Raw genomic sequence first — 21,873 nt, 5'->3', positions numbered from 1 at the left:
CAAAGTCTCCACTGTAATGCCAATGTAGTTAAAAAAAATAAATATATTTGTGGTACATTTCACTATAATTCTGGTAAAGACAGTGGGAGGGGAGGACTTTAAGTCTGTGGGGTTTCAATAAGAAAGAAAAGAAGAAAGAAAGGCTATATAACAACCATAAGAACAAAGAAAGTTTTTCAATTGTTAAATTTTGTTTTAAACTATGACATTCTCAACCTGGAAAATTAGTCAAAAACTGTAATTACCATATTATAAGCTGAATGGGCAGCTGAGATATTTCGAGCAATTAAATTTTTAGAAGCATTCTACGTTTTTTTCATATAAAACTCCACAATCCACTCAGTAAAATATTTCACCCTTAATCCCCTATAGACTCACCTCTAAGTTTTTAAGGGGGAGAGACGGGCTCAATTTCAGCTTATAATAACAATGACAACCTTGATGCTGGACATTTCCTCTATTATGGGATTTTTGAGGATCAATGGCCCAATAAAATGAGATCCACAGTCTCCCCAAATATCCTCAATTTCTAAGAAATGTCCTAGCGTCCTGATTGTGATTGTGAGTATTCAGGTAAGTAATTCTAAAGGTAAAGCTCATGCTAGCAGACTTTTCGTCTCTCCAGCAAGCTTCCACCACCTTACCAATACATAGGTGTATTTACTGCTATTCCTCTTACCACGGTTTCTGACCTGTCAACCTGAGTGCAAGATCGAGCAATAATGCAGGTACTGTATGTCTGACACCCTTCCAATAATGAAGCAATAACTTGTTGGAATACAACTTAACATTGGGGTGCCTGTATACTTGGTTTAAAGGATTCATCTTGAAGAAATGATTTAGATAATATCCTGTAGGAAAAATAAGCATCAGAGCATTTTGAATGTTATTTGCTATTCAGAAAAAAAGACCTAAAGTTAGACCTAAAATTCAGCACACGACAATAATTTATTATCCAAACTTTAGAATAAATTAGAGTGACAACACTACCTTCGCTTTTCTGACAAAGTCTTAAATTCAAGAGTCTTCTCATTCACAAAAGGCCATTAAGCCTTATCATAAGCATAAACAAATACAGAGTTAATTCATATGCATTTTAGTGTAAGCATGGGTTGTTTAACAGTCAGAGGAACAGATAAGACAGAGCCAGTCACCATTACCTTGGGCTTCTTCCAGTCATCCTGAGGTAGATATCATACAGGAATGCTGGGGCCTTATGGCTTACAGCAATCCAGTAATGATATAAAAGGTGATTGGAGGTTAGATTTACATTGGGCCGTCTGAAGGCCTGTTCGAGAGGATTCCTCTTGAAAGTGGAAATTACATGGTATTCTGAGGAAGAAAAGTTGTGTAACAGCTTTGATAATAACCATGTAATGAAGTTTTGAAAAACAAAAATCATGTTTTTACAAAGCAAAATATTTTACCAAAGATGTCAGAGTTCGCTCAATTAAAAAACAAACTTTTCTACTCTCGATAATAACTAAGAGAATATGGGTATCAGACTGCTGAGCTCGGGTGGTTTTAGGACTGCCGCTATTTATGAATTTTAATTAGATGAATGAATTTTTGCTAAAATTCACTCTTAAAAATCCTTTTAATGTTTTACCTATGTCAGTTTACAATGTCACTTTCTATATTTCACCTTTCACGATAGCTTCTTTCTTTCTGTTCCTCTTTCCAGATTCTTATTACTGTACTTACTTAAAAAAGAAAAGGAAAATCATCATCCTTTGCTTATGAATAATTAAGTTGCTCAAATTAACATACATCAACAAGCTTAAAACAACCCAAAATTAACTTCTGCTGTAATTTATTTAGTTAATACATTATCAACACAATCAAATCTATGATCTATGTTAATACTTTAATAGAAGTGTATATTGAGATATCCACTTAAAAATAACGTTCAACTTGATTTTTACTAAACTTTTACAACACAATGAGAGATTACCAAAAAACCTAACTCATTTCAGTGTTTTAAAATTCTTAAAAGAATACTATTTAAATAATTATCCAAAAATTAAAATCGCCCTAGATTTTTTTTTTTTTCCTCATATGCCCTAATGGTCAATCTTTACATTGAAACAAAAATGCCACGGAAAAACCCTAGGACAAATGACATAAAGACTTACTTTAAAATCAAAATTGTTCTGCAAGGGTAACAAAAATCGTTCAATGAGAGGTAAAATAAGACCTATTACTAAATCAATGCCAAAAATATATTTTACTTTAAATTTGAAAACATAAGCAACTAAAACATTATTCAATTTCAATAGGCTTTAAGTTATATTATTCCTAATTTAGAACAAGCAACACAGCATACATACTCCGTGGATTTGTGAATTTAAACAGATTAATAAATGTCATAGAAAATATTCTGACAAAACGTATCCTTCTTGCTAACTCCTTAATTCATTACTCTTGGGGCAGCCAGCTAGCTCCTGTGATATAACAACTCTTGTAGTTGGAAGGGATATTGCCTTTGGATCAACAACATCAGGACTGAGAGCACCCACAAGGGAGGAAAAGAAGCCCTGTTCCATTGCCACGGGCATCTGTGAGGGTTGCCACAGACAGCAGCAGAAAAACAGACAAGGGTGGGCCAAGGAGGGAATATACTGCAGGATATTTTTTAATTTGTGAAGTATTGCTAAGGATCACAGAGCAGTACTGGCTAATGTGGCAACTAAAGTAAGAATAAATTGGTAACTCAGTGGCTTTAATGCCTCATGGGTGTATTCTAACATAACAACTCAGTGAACATTTGAAGTTCTTTAAGATTTATTCTAACATTCAAAAACACAGGTAAAATCATACCAACTTCACCCCAGTGGAAAGGATTAGTGCTGCCTGTTGTGCAGTTATACACCATGATGTTTCTTGGTCTGCAAAGACAAAGATCAAAGCAATGAAACATAAAAAGAGGCTGGACTTATCCAATCTAAATCTTGCACAATATTCAAGTAGGAAGAAATAAGGATGCTGGGTACCTTTTCTACATTGATTATTTTAAAAATTAACCTTAAAGGATTAATTTTTGTGTCTGAAGGACTATATAAAACTACCCTTTTTTCCCTCCCCTACCAAAAAAAATTATTTAAAAAAATTGTTTTTCTTTTCATGTTTTTCTTGCTTATACTAGCAGGACTATCTGTTTTTAAATGTAACAAAAACGACAAACAACTACAGCTCGTCCTATCTCAGAGGCTCTAGTTTAAAAAACTTACGGGCTGAGTTCTCTTTTACCAGAAACAATATACACATATAATTGTATCTCTCCTTTTCTGGGATATAAAATACAGACTTAAAAAAAATAAGGCAGTTTATTGATTAGGGAAAAAATATATTAAGAGTTACCTGTAAATGCTACTACTCCCTTTTAAAAAGAGGCCTGAGTTGATTCAAGCTGCTCTAGTGTGCCATCTCCGAGAGTTTCAGATTTTTTATACATTGAGTTTACACCAAGTTTTAGTTTGGATTTAAAAAGCAACAGGGGGTGGTAGGGTTTGGGGGTTTTCTCATTTTTAATCCCGAATGAACTTGTCCCATCCTGTAGGTAGTATATGAAAATTAACATTAATTCTTAATTATAGCTAATGGAACTACTTGCTATATTACCCGTGATTAAACCAGTTCTTGCAATTGGAAGTGGAAATACCTATACATATCAGTAAGGATTAATTAACATTAGTCATTAGCTCCGTTTTCCCTGTGCAGTTACTACATATTTAACAAGTGACATTGTCACCTCATATACCTATTAACTCCGGAATACCAGGCTGCCGCAAGACTCGTGTTGACAACTACATCTACAGGAACAAGATCTGCAAGGGCATTGTTGGAGGCACGCATTGTTCGAAGAATTCCTTTCCCTGCCTTTGTTGAAATTAAAAAAACACCTTAAGATATATAAGCCAGAATGCATATATAAGACATACAGAAAACAGAAAAATATGTAGAATATTAAATCAATCAAAAGATTTACTTACCGCAATAAAGAGACCACTTGGTCCATTAAAGTTATCAATCCATCCCTAATACAAAAGTTAAAAACAGAGTGAGCTTAGAAATATTATAAAACTAGAGATTTATTATTTGAAATCTACAACCCCATATGTATACTTAGCAGTTTTCTTCTAAAAACTAAAAGACTAGGTTCAGGCCAGAATCTCTCTCTCCTTCCTAAACAAAAGCAGTCTGCCCTGAAGTCATTTTCAGAGAGTTACCTCCTCTTCCATTAATTAACTCTCTACAAAGAGAATTTTATAAAAAGGAGTTTATACCTGTCAAACATTTTAGCTAAATTAAACTTGCACAAGTTTGATTCTGTGCTATTTACTGAGGCAGCATTGCGAGATTAGGGGGAAAAGGGAAATCCTCCTCAGGATAAAACAGAGGAAAAGAGAACACTTGTCAAAGCAACAAAAGAGACTATACTTCCTATAATTATAGAGACCCAGATTTTTCCTAAATCAATTCATCTGTTAGTTTATATCATCTTACTCCAGGGATTCATAAATACCGTAATGTCCTGCTTTTCCACAGCAAATTATCATAGAAATGTCTTATACCTTTCTTAGCTTGTGATCTATACAGGGAGAAGCCTACACGTTGGAAGGCTTTCCTCTTTCAGGTACTAAAAAGCAAATGAAATAAAATAAGGTCCTGAATATTTTCAGCTCTATTCCCTTCACCTCCACAAGGGAAACTAATCAGTAAATAATTTTAAAAGCCAATAAATGTTGATATGTCAGAGGCCAGTATCTTGTCAGTCACAAAGAAAACGCGTAAGGCAAGGTATGCTTTGACTCCAGACAATATCACAGCCTTTGATTTAATTTTTAGTTAAGATTTTTAAAATGTTTACCTGCATTTCTATATCCGTGGCATTACATTACAAATAAAAGTACCAAGAGAAGTGTCTCTATGAGAACAATTTTGCCACAGTAAGCCACGCACAGTAAATAACACCTGCTCTTCTATCAAACAACTGCCAACTCTTTTTAAACAGAGACAAAACTTATAATTCTCAATTCCATTATTTACAAAGATTTCTAACAACTTACTGGAAAAGGTTCTTTCCAACTGGCACCAACAATCGATGGCCTTACAATCGCCACATTTAGCTTTGCTCCTTCTTGTTGTACAACATATTCTGCCAATGCTTTCGTGTATATGTATGTATTAGGTCTGTCTCCTATCAATTTTGGTGTGATATCATTTACCAGGCCATCATCCATCCACCTGGTTAACAAGGAAATTGCATGCAAAAATATTTTCAGATGTTTTACTATAAAATCAAAACCACTTAACTTTGCATATTCAAACGTATCTGTTGCTCTGATTCAATTGATTTGACAACTTTTACTAAAAAAAAATAAATGGAAGTTAATCTTACTTTCATTAAACATCAACTACAAGTCCACATCTCCTATATACAATTTCTATATCCAAAAAGGTCTGAAAGCCACGAGTTCTTTCATAAATAATATGGTAGGTAGCAATAACTGATCTCAACTGATCTGTGGTCTTGTAAAAAATACCACTTAGGGTAAATATTCATACACTTCAAATATATTTGATCAGAGGTACTATCCCAGATCTCATTATTTCATATTGCATAATACACAGAGATTATATTTCCTTTCTGAAGTCCAAATAAATTCCAAAATTTAGATTTCATATTAAGAATTATAGACCTGTATATAATGACCAAAACAGCATAATATGTTGCAATAAACAGTTGCAATGAACATACATTTACAATTAATATAAAAGATCTAGTGGTCTAAGTAGTTCATGTAAAGCACTAAAAACTGTTATGTTCTCACCAGCGAGACTAACAAATACTAAAGTAAATGATCAAAATAAACTGAACCATGCTATAAAAATTCAACTAGCAACCTACTATGAAGTCACAAAATTCCTCCAATTCTCTCAATATCTCTGAAGAAAAGGTCCACTCTGATCCTATATAAAAGGAGGGTGATACACTAGGTGAGATCCATGGTCTTTCCAATTCTCCATTTCCAATTCCATTATGTATGTACCTGTCTGCAAATACTCTTCCTTACTGTTTATAATGTTACACAGACTTGTACACTTAGTGTATTATCACACTCAAAAGATACCCTACTAACTGATGAGGAAGCACAAAACAGAAATTATTAAGGTAAGCTTTCTTCTGTATGTGGAAGTACTTTTTGTGTGTGGAAGAAAAAGAACCTAACAAAATTGAAGGGAGGTTGCTACTCAACTTAGGAACAATTCCACAGTGGAGAGGAGCCTTGAAAAATGGAACAGTTGCTACATTACAACAACAACAATAACAACAACAAACTGGCTACACCAAGGAGACATTAGGCAGGAAGACTTATCACTGGGAGTTGAGTTCATAAAGCCAATCCATGAGTTACTCTAAAATTATCTGTTAGCTACATTTCTTTGTAAACAAAGAAAGGAGGTGCAGAATTAGAAGGTTACAAGCTTTTTCTCAGAAACTTAGATGTTTGGATACACCAATTGCTAAAAAGAGAAAAAGTAAAAAGCTTCATTAATTTCTACATTCAACTTCTCCCAGAGATATTAAACACTTCTGACTACTGACCTGTTGAGACCATGAGGTAAACATCTGGGACCATCTAAGAAATGGAGTTAGAAAACAGAAACCAGGGAATTACAAGAATGTCTTGGTAAGCTCCCATTCTTATTTTACTTATTTTCTTACAATCTGTTTCCTCACACTGATTAGCAGGAAAGCCTTAAAGAAAAAGACTTATTATGTGCTTATTTTAGGAGAAAACTTGGAGAAGCAATGAATATAGTGCCCTTTGGAAGAAGATAATATGAGAAAGCAGGGGACAATAACTGAAAGTGAATAGGATTTGGGGGACGAAAGAAGGCCTAAGGGAAACAGACAAGAAAAAAAAAGAAGCCCATAGGAATATTATATGAGGATTAACAATTATGTTTAGATATGATATACACGGGAATTTTCTATAATTCTAGTCCATTAAAGAAGAAAAGACCCTACTTTTTGTTTTTGCTCTGATTCTGTTTGTTTGTTTCACTTTATGAGAAAGCGCAGCCTGAAACAAATGAAATCCTGGCCATGCAGACTTTATCGTGGATGAGCTGTTCAGAGACCTTCCTCCAACCATCACACCTGGTCTAAAGTTCAAGCTCAACACTGACTTCACCATCAGTCATGCAGATATAAATCTATACAATAAGCAGCACAGAGTAGGTATGTAATAATTTGCTGAATAAGAAAGAGATAAATGTACACATACGTGTAGGTGGAGAGAGAGAAGAGAAGTGGAAAGAAAGAGAGAGAAACTGAAATAGACCAAGAGACACATATAAATAGATAAAACTTTGGCTCCAAAGTTTGGGGATCAAAGAAAGTGTGTATAAATTTAAAACAAACATACTCTAAAGAATCAATCAGTTTCTTGGGATCCACAGGAGGTGGATAGACTACTTCATCAATATGCTTTCGATTGCAGTAGGCATATGCTGTTGATACATGCATGAATACTTCCAGATTCTTCATTTGTTGTGCAAGGAGAATAAGCTGACGTGTAGCAATCACATTTAACTGAACAGCATCTCTGTAAAAGAAAAAATGACAATGAAAAATTGGGAAGCTTTCCCAGTGAAAAATTCGAAAGGAACTGATTTCACCTGCTAAAAAAAAATTAATTTCCATTAGGAAGACAGAAATTTTTGTTTCTTTACAACTGATCCCTTAGGTCTGATTTTGTGTATTTTATTTCAATATAAAGAGCATCCATTCTATCCGTTGTGTTTAAAAAGAAAGATTTTCTGATTATAAAATAAATCTTATAGTAGTATTTAAAAAATAAAAGTACAAATTAAAATTTTTAAATAACACAGAAATAAAAACAGAAAACTTCAGTCTTTGGCTTTTATACATACATTTTGAAGCCATGTTAGACTTCTCTTGCACTTTGATTTTTAGAAGTATACTGTTTCAGGATGTGGAATTACAAAAGAGAAGAAAGCAGAATGGTTAAGTAATTTTAAAATTCTAAGGCAGAGTCACCAGTAAGGCTAAAACAGTCAAAGAAAACTCAGACACATGAAGTTATATTATAACATATAATCCAGAATACGTTTGTTTCCCTGTGTAGTAATTAATCCAAACACTTTAAAGACTAGCTTATAAAATTCAAAGGGGTAGGGGCGCCTGGGTGGCTCAGTCGGTTAAGCGTCCAACTTCAGCTCAGGTCACGATCTCGCAATCTCACGGTCCGTGAGTTCGAGCCCCGCGACGGGCTCTGGGCTGATGGCTCAGAGCCTGGAGCCTGCTTCTGATTCTGTGTCTCCCTCTCTGTCTGCTCCTCCCCCGTTCATGCTCTGTCTCTCTCTCTGTCTCAAAAATAAATAAACGTTAAAAAAAAAAAAATTAAAAAAAAAATAAAATAAAATAAAATTCAAAGGGGTATTATAATAAAATAGGTACATTTTGTCACAAGATTCAAAAATGATCCATGTATTATTCTATTCTTGAAATTTATTCAAAGTAAATAATTTCACAAATGCAAAAGTAAATATGTAGAAAACTAATCAATGAAGCATCATCTAGTAATAGTGAAAGCCGAGAGAGCCCGGATATTCACTGTGAATGAAATGAATAAACTTCAACAAAGTAGTATTTTATCACAATCAAAGAAAAGAGTCATTTAAAATAATTATATGACAACTGTAAAAACATGGGATATCTGCATGAATATTTTTTAAATATACACATTATAAAAAGTAAAGCAGGATTAATAACAAGACTCTAGAGTAAGACCTGGCTTCAAATTCTGACTTGGCCTACCTATCAGCTAGCACTGGGTGACCTTGCATCATCAGTCAAGCACTCAGGCCTCAGTTTCCTCACCAGTAAATGGGAACTATAACAGAGTCTACCTACTAAGATTTGTATAAAATTAAATGAAATGAAAAGCTTGCAAGTATTTAGCATTATTCCTCAATAGGCACTGAAACAGGCATTCAGTAAATATTACTAAAGGTAATGAGATGGTGGATAGTTTTGCTTTCTATTAACCTTTTCTATTAAAATTTATAGCTTATTACTTGAAAGGGGGGAAAAAGTTGATATAATACCAGTAATACTGTGCTAAAACTGGCAAAGTAATACATTGTTGATAACTACACTGATAAAACTGATCCAAAAGAGATTAAGACAAAGTAGTAGCAGGAAGTATAAAAAGGATATAATTACTCATCTAGTTAACCTACTGACATTATCTTGGAGGAAAATCTTGACCTAACACTAATTTTTCAAAGAAAGAAATAAAAATTCCCTAAATTTGCTATATCTAGGGAACAATACATAAATTATGGCATATCAACATGGCGGAATACCAGCACATCACAAAAATTTTAACAATGAAAGAAATTAGAAATGTGGAAATTGTTTCCCTAAATCAGAAATCCTACGTTTACGTTTTATGTTCAAAGAGAGACAACAAAAGAATTTGTTTTAAAATAACAATCAGTGGTTTTAAGTACTTTCCAGAATCCTTACATTTTCAGTACTTAAGAAGAAAAAAAAATCCAATTATTCTTTTAAAAGGCCAGGATAGGTCACTGATAGAATCTGGTCCACTTGACTCTAAAGCAGGGCTTTGATGTCTATCACCTTTGCACAACAGTGGGGATGGGGAGGGTACTGATTTGGAAGAGGTGTACAGAGAATATTCTGTTACGGGTTCCTGAGGACGGGACAACAAGTTCTGGGTCACCAAGAACAAGAAATAATTCATGAGAGAAAAACTCCTGTGCATTATTTTTTCTTTAAATTTAATAGAATCCGAGGGTTCATGAAAACATACTAGAAGGATTTTTTTTTTTTTTTATGAAATAATTGGTTTGAGATTTACAACCAGGAGTATAGCTTTTTTCTTCCTTATCTCAAGTGAGGTGGGAGGGAATCTGTTCAAATGGAATTCCAGCAAAAAAGACATTTCACAGAGAAGATACAGTCCACTGGACTGTAAGGCAATAAGCTATTTTCTTTTGCATTTGCAAAACAATGAAGCTAGGGAGAATAGTGTTTTGGGAGCAGTACACAAAGGATATTCTGTTACAGGTTCCTGAGGACGGTGACAGAATTTCTGGGTCACTGAAAATAAGGAATAACTTCAGAGAGAACACTTGTGTACCTGTCTACTACTCCTGTACCTGAGAGCCCAAACCTGAAGGCATATTATGCCCCCATAAATAACTTTTAGTATCTCTGCAACGCTAATAATCTCGCTCTATTTTACCACCATTCAACTTCTACTCCATTGAACTTCAGGCTGAGACCCTGACATGTTAGATCAGAAAGCATTTAATACTAAAAATGTGTGTGTGTGTGTGTGTGTGTGTATGTATAAAATATTCTCATGGTTTGATTATATGGAGTCATAAATGCATCTTAAATAACATTAGCTTTTGGAAGATGGGGCAAAATGAACAAATCTTTATAATTATGATCCCTGTCATTAACACGGACATAGAAGCCGTTCCAAAAAAAAAAAGGAAGAATTCAACTTTAACTGCCAATAAATTTTCTTGTTCATCTATCTTGTACAGACATTCTGGACTGTTCAAAATTTGCATTGATAGGGGCGACTGAGTGGCTCGTCTGTTAAGCGTCCGACTTCAGCTCAGGTCATGATATCATGGTTCATGAGTTCGAGTCCCAAGTCAGGCTCTGTGCCGACAGCTCAGAACCTGAAGCCTGCTTTGGATCTGTGAGTGTGTCTCTCTCTGCCCCTTCCCCGTGGCATTCTGCCTGTCTGTCTCTCTCTCAAAACTAAACATTAAAAAAAATTATACAAAATATGTGTTGATAATACTAAGACCTTATACCAGAGATCTCATGCTTGCCATGACAGACACCTGAGAGCTTATTAAAAATGTAGACTGGGGCACCTGGGTAGTTCAGTCAGTTAAGAGTCTTGATTGGCTCAGGTCATGACCTCACAGTTCCATGAGATCATGCCCCACATTGGGTTCTGTGCCGATAGCACGGAGCCTGCTTGGGATTCTCTCTCTCTCTCTCTCTCTCTCTCTGCCCCTTCCCTGCTCATGCTCACTCACACTCTCTCTCAAAATAAATAAACATTAAAAAAAAAAAAAAAGAAAAGAAAAAATGTAGATTGTTGGACCTCACCCTCAGACACCTTGTAATGTCTGAACTGAAGCCTAGAAAACTATATTTTAAATAAGCTCCCCAGGCCATTCTGATATCTCTTTCCTCCTTCCCCACTTCTGAGAAAATGCTTCCTAAGTGAGATCTCACCACTACTACTGCTGATTTTTTTTTTTTTAATTTAATGAAGATGCAGACACAGATGTCTAGGGACCAATTAATCAATCTTAAGGTAAGAGACCCAGACGTCTATAATCTAAAATCATACCCAGAGGTCTTGCTACAAATTAAGATTCCCGGGTACTATCCCAAACCAGAGGGTCTGAATTTTGCAAGTATAGTCTAAGATTCTGCATTTTTAACACATTTTCCAGGAATTCCTAAGATTCATAATGCATTCTTAAGTGGAGAGTTGATGCCCTTAGACTCAACTTACCTTCTTGATCTCATCATCCATCTTCACTTCTACTCCTTTCTTGACACCTACTCTCCTATTCATAAAGTTCATAGTCACATATTCTCATGTTCCAATTGCTACATCTCTGACATCTCACACTAGTTTCTTGATACTCTCCTACTCTCAACTACACAGGCCCTGTCCGACCTTCACTTTCCTTATTCCTTAGGGGCACCAAAACCCAGGATCAACTATTTAAGAAACTCCCTTCATTATCCTCAAAATCACTCTCTCCTCATCTTTCTCAGGTCAGTATTTCTTTATAATGCATAATCTTGATACCCACTTTTTCCCACCTCAAGGTTTATAAACCACCATATCTAAAACTAAATGAGCTCTACTGCCTCTCAATTCTCACAGCACTTAATGTATGTTCTTCAGTAACTCCTTATTTTCTACGCTTTATTATGGTTATTTAAGCAATCCATCTCCCTTATTAGACTATATGGACTTTGCAAACAGGATCTCTGCGCAATTTATCTTGGTTTCTCCCAAAATACTGGGTATAATATTGGAAGTATAATCTGGGTTATTTTTTGCCCTGGCAATAAAGGCTTTGTGCCATTTTTTATTTGTGGGTTAACTTAAAAAATGATTATAAAGAGTAACTTTTTTAAGCAGTTATTATATACCAAACTACGGTATTTAAAAAAAAAAAAAAAAAAAAAAATTCTATGGGGCGCCTGGGTGGCGCAGTTGGTTAAGCGTCCGACTTCAGCCAGGTCACGATCTCGCGGTCCGGGAGTTCGAGCCCCGCGTCGGGCTCTGGGCTGATGGCTCGGAGCCTGGAGTCTGTTTCCGATTCTGTGTCTCCCTCTCTCTCTGCCCCTCCCCCGTTCATGCTCTGTCTCGCTCTGTCCCAAAAATAAATAAAAAACGTTGAAAAAAAATTAAAAAAAAAAAAAAAAAATTTTAATCCTTATTTATTTTTGAGAAAGAGACAACGTGTGAGCAGGGAAGGAGCAGAGAGAGAGGGAGACACAGGATGCGAAGCAGGCTCCAGGCTCCGAGCCATCAGCACAGAGCCTGACACAGGGCTCGAACTCACGAACTGTGAGATCATGACCTGAGCCAAAGTTGGATGTTCAACTGACTGAGCCACCTAAGCGCCCCCCTAAACTATGGTATTTTAGAATGTATGGCCCAAATCTAATGTTGCAATATTCCCACTTACATGTTAATATCCATTAAAACTGCTTAACAGAAAACAATAATTTCAATGTAATGACTAAGGTTAGGTCAGTAAATATAGATGCCTTGACAAGGCAATAGAGTTTATAATTCATCTATAATTCCCATTCCACTATGAGATCACTAGTAAAAGAGAGAATAATGAAAAGATTTCCCTTTCGTTAATGGTAGCCCCGTTTACCCTGAGGAGGATAGACAGAGGGAGAAGGTTCCTTGAAAATTTGGTTCGTAAGTCACTTTGAGGAGTTTCATCCTAATTAATGTTGCCAGTCTGCATATCAATTTCCCATTTAAAAGCACCTACAGCACAATTATCCAATAAACATATACCTGTTTTTCTTGAAAACAGTTTCATAAGGCTGTGTGAATTTTCTGTTGGTTATGAAAAATAATGAAAGCTAGAACTATGGGGGGAAATATCTGTTAGGTTGACTATTTAATACTAAAAACCTACCTGTAATCACACTATCCAAAGATAAGTGGCAAGTATCGAAAGATGTTATCTAAATACACATATATGTACACACATCTTTTATGAAAGTGAGATTCTACCATACCTCTACTAAGATTCTTTTGTCACTTTTGAATCATGAACACATAACAGCTGCACAGAAACAACTAAAAATAAATAAATTATTATCACCAGATAATAAAAGATAAAGTCAAAGTTAAAACTAAGGTATGTAATTCCAAAGCTCATGTCCTTTCTGGTACACTCAAGTATAAAATGGACTTGCCCACGATATCACAGTGGTAACATTAGCACAGAGTAAAATAATGCATGAGAAAATACCCTGAAAACTATAAAGTACAATTAAAGAAATGTAAGTGACTACTACAGTGCCCTCACCTGGAACATAGGCAAAACATATTTTAACGCTTTGGCACTGAACGGTCACATTATATATATATAGTATCAATTAAGGTTTATACTTCTATATAGAAAACTTGATGAGAAATAATCTCAAAACCCTTTATAATCAAAATTTAACTTAAAAACATTCTAGGAAGGCCTTCAAGTAATTGTGAAACCTAAAATAATCTGCACCACTTTAACTGGCATACAATCGACCATACAATTAGATTAACATTATAAAATGGTATTTTTGAACATACCATCAAAAAGAATCCTTTGAATAAGCACCATTTTTCGAAGTATTTGTTAGATTTTTTTTAAAAAAAGTAAACATTTAAAAAGCTTTTTTCTGGAAAAGGTATCTGGACAGGGGCGCCTGGGTGGCTCAGTCGGTTGAGCATCCGAATTCGGCTCAGGTCATGATCTCGCAGTCCGTGAGTTTGAGCCCCGCATCGGGCTCTGTGCTGACAGCTCAGAGCCTGGAGCCTGTTTCAGATTCTGTGTCTCCCTCTCTCTGCCCCTTCCCTGCTCATGCTCTGTCTCTCTCTGTCTCTCAAAAATGAATAAATGTTAAAAAAAAAAATTTTTTTTTTAAAAAAAGAAAAGGCATCTGGACAGAAGTCCAGGTTATTTTTCTAATTAAACTCATGTCCAATGTAGCCTATCCCTAACACTGCTACCAAGTTTTTTAAAAAAACACAAGGTATGACTTAAGTTTATAAACCATTTTATCTTATGCTACAAAACCTGAGCCTAATTTTTTTCTAATTTTCAGATGGGTATGTGTGGAGTGGAAAAATAAATCTGCTGGGGTATAGGCTTCTGAAAAAGTGGAGGAAGAGGAAACAAACACTATTAGTTGTTAAAACTAACACTCCTACTGAAGGTAAATTTCTCTTTCTTCTACTCTGTGCTTCCCTGCCCTACACTTAAATTCATGGCAACTTCTTCTAATACACAGACACTAGCTATCCAATGTTTTTAAATTGATAACAAGGAGAAAAACTCCTTTAACACTCTTTAGGTCACCAAAAGCTACAATTGACACAGGGCAAACAGTTTCAAATCACTTTCAAAACAATTTGACTAAAAATAATTCAAATAGATCTTTTAACCATGTTGAAGTTCACATATCATATAATATCTTTACTTACCTTAAATTTTCATTAAACCTTACTGTAGCTGCACAGTGGAATATAATATTGATAGAATCTATGATGATCTCTTTATCTTCTTCACTAAGAGCCAGTTTAGGTTGGGTGAGTTCACTGCTGATCGCTATAACTTTCTCTCTAAAATCTGGATTTTCATCTCTCAATCTGTCAAAGAGCTATCCAAGGGGAAAAAGTATTTTAGGGCAGTATTTTTCAACTTTCTAAAACCCATTAGCACCCCACCAAGGATCGCTATTCTTAAAATGCCAGCTAAGTTCATCCTAAAATTTCTATTTTTAATTGCCATCATTCTGTATATAAAACACCCTATGAAGCCCACATTATTATCCCCATTTTACAGATGAGGAATCTGAGATATACAGAGGTTAAGTAACTTACCAAGGACACAGAGCTGGTAGTTTGCAGAGTTAAATCTGAACTGTTCACGCCTTTGCTGACTAGATTATATTGCCCCTCAGACTTAAACAGTACAGACATTAGGACAATGTTTAAAATGATCATTCAAATTTCTAAAATCCAGATCTTAATATATCACTTCATTTTATTTTTGGTTTTACTCCATTTCAGTTGATTACAGTACAATACCATTATTCGTAGTCTACATAAAATCTGAGACCAAATTTTAAGGGAAAAAAGAAAGTACGTTGAAGGAAAAAAAATACTGGTAAGCAAATATGCAGATTAGACTCTGGACAAACTTGAGAAATAGCATATATACAGGATTCTAACCCAAAAATTCAATATTATTTAAGTATTCCAAAAGGAATAAATTAACTAAAGATTCAGTTAGATCCCAAAATGATTACAATGTAAAGGCACATTCAGTTGTGAGTCAGATTTAATTTTTCATCCCAGATTTTACAGAAGAACACTGATGCTATCTCCAGATCCCTCCTCTATTACACTTTGACTCTCCATTTCAAGTCCATACTTGCAGTTTAAGCAGAGATTCTCGATCTGGAAAGAAAGTCTATAGACAGCACATATAATTTTCACTTTCACTTCCCTTCCACTACTGTTAGCTAGTGACTTCAATATTAATGTGTTCTTATATTAATTATTACATATCTACCAAGTACTTCATATGAGCCAGGCACCTTCTAGACACTGAGAAAACAAAGCAACAATCTTTGCCTCAGGCTCTTTAGAGTCTGATTGGAAAAATCAGACAAACGAACAATTAATATACAGTGTTAAAGGTAATAAAATAGGGTAATATTACAGTGCTATGGGACTGCATGGGAGAAACAACTAACCGAGCTGGGGAAGGACCAGAGATTATAAAGTTGAAGAACAGTGTTCCAGGCACAGAAAGCAGCATGTATAACCACCTGAAAGTGAGACAGCATTTATGTTTGGGGAGTTAAAAAGAAGTCAGTATGACTTGGCCAATGACTCAACATGAGGGATAAGGAAATGTGAACTCCACAAGGACAGGGAACACATCTACTTTGCTCAGCACACAGGTCATAAATAGCCGAGCGCCTGGCAAGATGCGGACATGATGAACACTTGTTAAGTGAATAAATTCATTAGGTGGAAAATACTGGAAGAGCAAGAAGTACAGTTATGGATATACAAGTTCAGTTTTCTGAAGGATGGGTGTGAAGTGCCCATGTGGCATCCAGAAGACAGGTCTACTAGAAACAACTGGCTCCGTGGGTCTGGACTTTAGGGAAGAGAAGAGCCAGGCCACCCAAATAGACTTTACTACCCCCACACAGGTAGCCCTGGGAATAGACGACCACCCAGGTAGCAGCAGTGATGAGCACCCAAGGTCCAGACTAGATGAAGCTTTTTCCAAATCTAATTTAAAATACAACCATTTGTCTCACATAAAACAGAAGGTGCTGAGTAATCACCTAACTGGATCTAGACGAGATCAAGGCCTAGGACAGAACTCTGTAGAATATCAATATTTAAGGGGCAAGCAGAAAAAAAGCAACCTGAAGAATGATCAGAAAAGTACTTTTAACACCTTGAATTTACATTTTTCATTCTCCCAGATTGCCAAGGACCTTTTAACTCCCCATCGTATCAGATATCTCCACCACCAAGACAGGCTCATGCTGTTTCACAAGTTACATCTCAAACCTGATACTCTTCCCTTTCTAGCTATTTATTCAACACTATGTCTTCCAGTGCTTTTAATTCACCGGTACCCCAATTAGTTCCCCCTTTACTATGTTCACTAATGCCCTCTTTGATATACTTTATTCCCTTTCTAGAATTTATTTTGTGGTTAATTATTTTAGTTAATCATCACCATCGTAATGGAGTTTCCTTTCCCTGAGACATTCATCAGTGGTCTGGGGAATTTTCCTTGGGGAAATTGTACCCCCCAGGGAACATCTGGTGACATTTGGAGACATTTTTGATTGTCACGACTGGGAGGGTGGGGGGAAGGGGCTTCTGGCATCTAGTGGGTGGAGTCAAGAATGCTGCTGATCACCCTACAATGCACAGGACAACTCCTGATAACGAAAAATTATCCTGTCCAAAATGTCAATAGTTTGAGAAACTGTACTATAAGACAATGTCCCACTACAGCATATGCTCCTAGCCTATGCTCTTTACTCCTGTTTCAAAATCATAGCAGGCTTTACCTTTAAGTTTCTTACTAACTTCAAGTGTGCATTCATTGATACTTGACATAAAAAGAACTCATCTTATTGATTTACTAGCAATGCTATATACATAATAGGGAATGAGTGGCCTAGGATTAAGCGGCAGGATGGACCAGGAAGGAATTAAAGGCATAGATAAAATGACACAATTTTATGGATTACTTTAGTCAAAATTTAGACAAATATATGAGGACAAAGTATCTTTTTATTGAAAATAATGGTCATATGTTTTGGTTAAGTCACATAAGTTCAATAAATTTCAGGCTTTAATAAGCATAAGGTATGCTTTCTCTTTACAAATTAGACTTATTGGGGAGAAAAGTCTTTAGATCCACTGCCCTGGAGGTCCCAGAGGAGATGCCCAAATCTTTGACATTTTACCCGGGCCCCAATTCCAACCAAGACATTAACTTCAATATAACTGTTCCTATTTGGTCTCTCTTGACACTTCTATACCCTCTCTTCTCTCTTAAAAACTCTCTAACTTGTAGGCAGTCTTCATTATGGCAAGGATTCTATCTTATTTATCCCTCCATTCAACCCCCTACATCAATCAAGGCAAGTTCCCAGCACTGAATATGCATAGTAAATGTTTTCTGAAATATAAAAAATGAGTAACAATGAATCACCTCCCACTAGGGGAGGGAGTAATCAGGAAGGGAATTAAAGCATACTAATTACAAGTGATTAAAAGGTACTAGATAATACCTAATAACTAAAAACTTACATAGCTACTGTACTAAACTTACTATCAATGAATGTCAGATAATCTAATTCATTCATTCTGAGAGAATTCAAAGCTTAGGATTATGAAATTAATTTTACTCCAGCTCATTTCCATTTTTTTCTTAGCAATATTTTTCTAAAGGTTCAAAATACATGACATATTCTCATATCCTATATTACCCCTCTGTCATCATGTTATTTGTCCAATAATAATATGTGACTTTTCTACTTCCTAATACTGTTATGGGAAGCAATCAGTACTTACAAATTTTTAAGTGTTATCACAGCACAGTGTTTCACAGCACATTAGGTAGTTAGAAACTACGTCTTCGTTATGATTATTCTGAATACTATTTAAAATATCTGGTAATTACAAACAATATGTTCCAAATATTCTGAAAACACATTAAGTATGTACCATATAGCTATTTTAGAACTTGTTATACAATTTTGCCCATCACAGAGGAAACCTTCCTTTCTCCTACTGATCACAAGTCATATCCCATTTATTACCATCCTGCATGACTTTTTTTTTTGGTACTAATTTTTTCAGGACACTGAAGAAATAAACTGAACTGATGATGATTACAGTAATTATACATACACACATTCTTTTCTTTCCTCCAAGTGATCATTTTCTACACTTACCTTGCCACTAATAACTTCTTCTACTCGCTCTTGGGGTGTCTGTCCCGCTTTCTGCCTCACCAAAACATACACTGAATTCACCTTAGGACAAGACCTCAGCAACTTTTCCAGAAGTACCTTCCCTAGGAAACCGGTAGCTCCAGTGAGGAGGACATTCTTGCCTTCATAGTACTCTGGGATTGAAACCATTCTGATCCTAAGGAAAACACAGCAAATAAAGATCAGTTCAAAGATTTGTTACTTCTTATGCACTAAAAATCTCTTGCTATTCAAATAAACAGGCAAAAGTCAAAGCTGAATATTAGCAAAAGGGGACTTTAACCTCTGGTTAACTGTAGTAAAGTGGAAAGAATAACAAACTGCAAAAGTGATTTCTGGCCCCTGTGTTTTCCACCTGGATCACCTCAGACAAGTCACTCACCTTCTCTGGGCCTGGGTTTCTTTAGTCCAGTTTGTACTAAATGACTTCTAAAAATTCCTTCCAGCAATAAGAACTCAAATCTTCAATTAAACCTCAGTTAAATCCTACACACTAATGAATTCTATTTCACTGTCTCCAAAAGGATTTATAACACCAAATACAGGTCAGCAGCAAGACTCAATTGTCTAGCTTGTGTAACATGGCAGGGTATCATATTCGCCTATCATCACCAGTTGAAACAAGAAGAGGTAACATCAAGTCCTTTCTCTTCCATGTCTGTAGCGACAATATATCCAAAAGGTGCTTAAATCTCCCTTTTAAAAAAGTCATAGTAAGAAATACGTGAGCTGAATTATCCCCTTTGTCCAAATTCCACTAAAACAGCAGAAAAGATAGTATACTAAGAGACTGAACAAACAAAAGAACCATGATGAATGGAAAAAAACAAGATGCAGAAGGATTCATGCAGTATGTCACTATTCAAAGCTCAAACCCTTTCAAAACAATGCTCTTTGTTGTTCAGAAATGTACACACAAGATGATATTAACAGATGCATGAGAGGGAGTGCAATACAATCAGAGAATAGGAACTTCAATTTATGTTTTCTTTAAGTTAGGGAGTAGATACACGTGTTTTATGTTCTAACTTTCATAGTTAAAAAATAATAAATTCATAACATCTAAAGATAAGAAATAGACCCATTAAAGAGAGGAAGGGAGGTGCCTAGGTGGCTCAGCCAGTTGGGCATCCGACTTTGGCTCAGGTCATGATCTCATGGTTTGAGAGTTCGAGCCCTGAGTCGAGCTCTGTGCTGACAGCTCAGAGCCTGGAGCCTGCTTCGAATTCTGTGTCTCATTCTCTCTCTGCCCCTCCCCAACTTGTGCTCTGTCTCTCTTTGTCTCTCAAAAATAAATGTAAAAAAAAAAAATAAAATAAAAACAAGCAGAATGGAGAGAAGGAAAGAGTTTCTAGAAGAAAAAGAAGAGTAAGTTGACAGAAAAGCCATAGCAGAAGAAATAGCAACCCAAGCAAAGCAAGCATAGGAAAGGACTTATAAGGAGGCAAGAAATGTCCCAATTCCCTGAACAGAGAACACCAAGCCCAGAATCAAGAAACTGAATTAAAAGGGTGCCTGGGGGACTCAGTCATTTGAGCATCAACTTCGGCTCAGGTCATGATCTCACACTCATGGGTTTGATCCCCATGTGGGGCTCTGTGGTGACAGCTCAAGAGCCTGGAGTCTGCTTTGTATTCTGTCTCCCTCTCTCTCTTCCCCTCCCCCACTCGCACTCTGTCTCTCTCTCTCTCTCAAAATAAATAAACATAATAAAAAAAGTTTTAAATAATAAAAAAATAAATAAACTGAATTAAAGCATAAGGAAACCAGGGGCACCTGGGTGGCTCAGTCGGCTGAGTGTCCAACTTTTGGTTTTGGCTCAGCTCATGGTCCCAGGGTCGTGGGATTGAGCCCCGCGTTGGGGTTCCGTGCTGAGTGTAGAGCCTGCTTAAGATTCTCTCTCTCTCCCTCTCCCTCTCCCCCACTTGTGCACACTGTTTCTAAAATAAAAAAATAAAATAAAATAAAAGTCATAGGGAAATCAAGGGAATTAAAGGATTGCTCACAGAACAGCAGAGCCACTCAAGACAGCCTTACTTCTGGTATAAACTTGAGCTCCCAAGGCTTAGTATCCAGATCTGCTGAGAAGAACATCCAGCATGGGTGCTAGGGACAAAAGAAAAGTAGGGCTGAGCCTGACATTGCTCCAGACATCCACAAATGATGGGGGAGGTGGAGAATCAAGAGAGAGGAAACTAAAGCAACGAAAGAAAAAAGTCTCAAAGCACTTGAGCCCTAGAATAAATTTTAGGTCCTAAGCCTATCTATCTGGCTGCTGTTGGCCCTTAAAACAAATTCACAAAGGGGCGCCTAAGTGACTCAGTCAGGTAAGCATCCGACTACAGCTCAGGTCATGATCTCACAGTCCGTGGGTTCGAGCCCCACATCAGGCTCTGTGCTGACAGCTCAGACCCTGGAGCCTGTCTGTGTCTCCCTCTCTCTATGCCCCTCCCCTGCTGATGCTCCATCTCTTTCTCTCTCAAAAATAAATAAACATTTAAAAAAATAAAAAATAAAATAAAATTACTATAAAACTTCAGGCGACTGGGTAGCTCAGTCGGTTAGGTATCCAACTTTGGCTGAGGTCAAGATCTCGCGGTCTGTGAGTTCAAGCCCCACTTCGGGCTCTGTGCTGACAGCTCAGAGCCTGGAGCTTGCTTCGGATTCTGTATCTCCCTTTCTCTCTGCCCCTCCCCCACTCATGCTGTGTCTCTGTCTCTCAAAAATGAATAACGTTAAAAAATTTAAAAAACAAATAAACTCACACAGAATTCTGCATCAGTAATCTCATTTAGAGAAAAGCTCTTTTGGAAAAACAGACGGCAAAAAACTGAGAGGAAGCCAGCCAGTATCAGCCCCCAAAACCAACCACCCTGATCCATCATAAACATGACTAGATAACCAAAGATCACCAGATATTTAAGAAATACCTAACAAAATTAAGAAGAACCAAAATGAAAAGCAACAGAATCAAC

General features: G+C 36.2%; 1 protein-coding gene across 4 annotated transcripts in view; it reads right to left on the bottom strand.

The window, feature by feature from the left end:
- Positions 1-21,873, bottom strand: part of FAR1 (fatty acyl-CoA reductase 1) — a 79,379-nt gene that overhangs the window by 19,360 nt on the left and 38,146 nt on the right. For 3 of the 4 annotated variants that reach the window (XM_030331197.2, XM_030331198.2, XM_030331199.2), the window contains 8 exons: positions 18,860-19,055; positions 14,838-15,013; positions 7,437-7,616; positions 5,070-5,247; positions 3,993-4,037; positions 3,761-3,879; positions 2,821-2,888; positions 1,161-1,332 (listed from right to left, as the gene is read on the bottom strand). In XM_030331197.2, the coding sequence (XP_030187057.1) occupies positions 1,161-1,332; positions 2,821-2,888; positions 3,761-3,879; positions 3,993-4,037; positions 5,070-5,247; positions 7,437-7,616; positions 14,838-15,013; positions 18,860-19,048 (1,127 nt within the window). In that variant the 5' untranslated portion in view covers positions 19,049-19,055. Of the gene's footprint in view, positions 1-679; positions 852-1,160; positions 1,333-2,820; positions 2,889-3,760; positions 3,880-3,992; positions 4,038-5,069; positions 5,248-7,436; positions 7,617-14,837; positions 15,014-18,859; positions 19,056-21,873 lie in introns of all 4 variants that reach the window. The other variant, XM_030331200.2, reaches the window with a different exon arrangement.

Source organism: Lynx canadensis, chromosome D1 (genome assembly GCF_007474595.2).
Source record: "Lynx canadensis isolate LIC74 chromosome D1, mLynCan4.pri.v2, whole genome shotgun sequence".
Classification (NCBI taxonomy): Eukaryota; Metazoa; Chordata; class Mammalia; order Carnivora; family Felidae; genus Lynx; species Lynx canadensis.
Note: the sequence above shows the minus strand (reverse complement) of the source record. Positions and strands in the feature narration are given on the sequence as shown.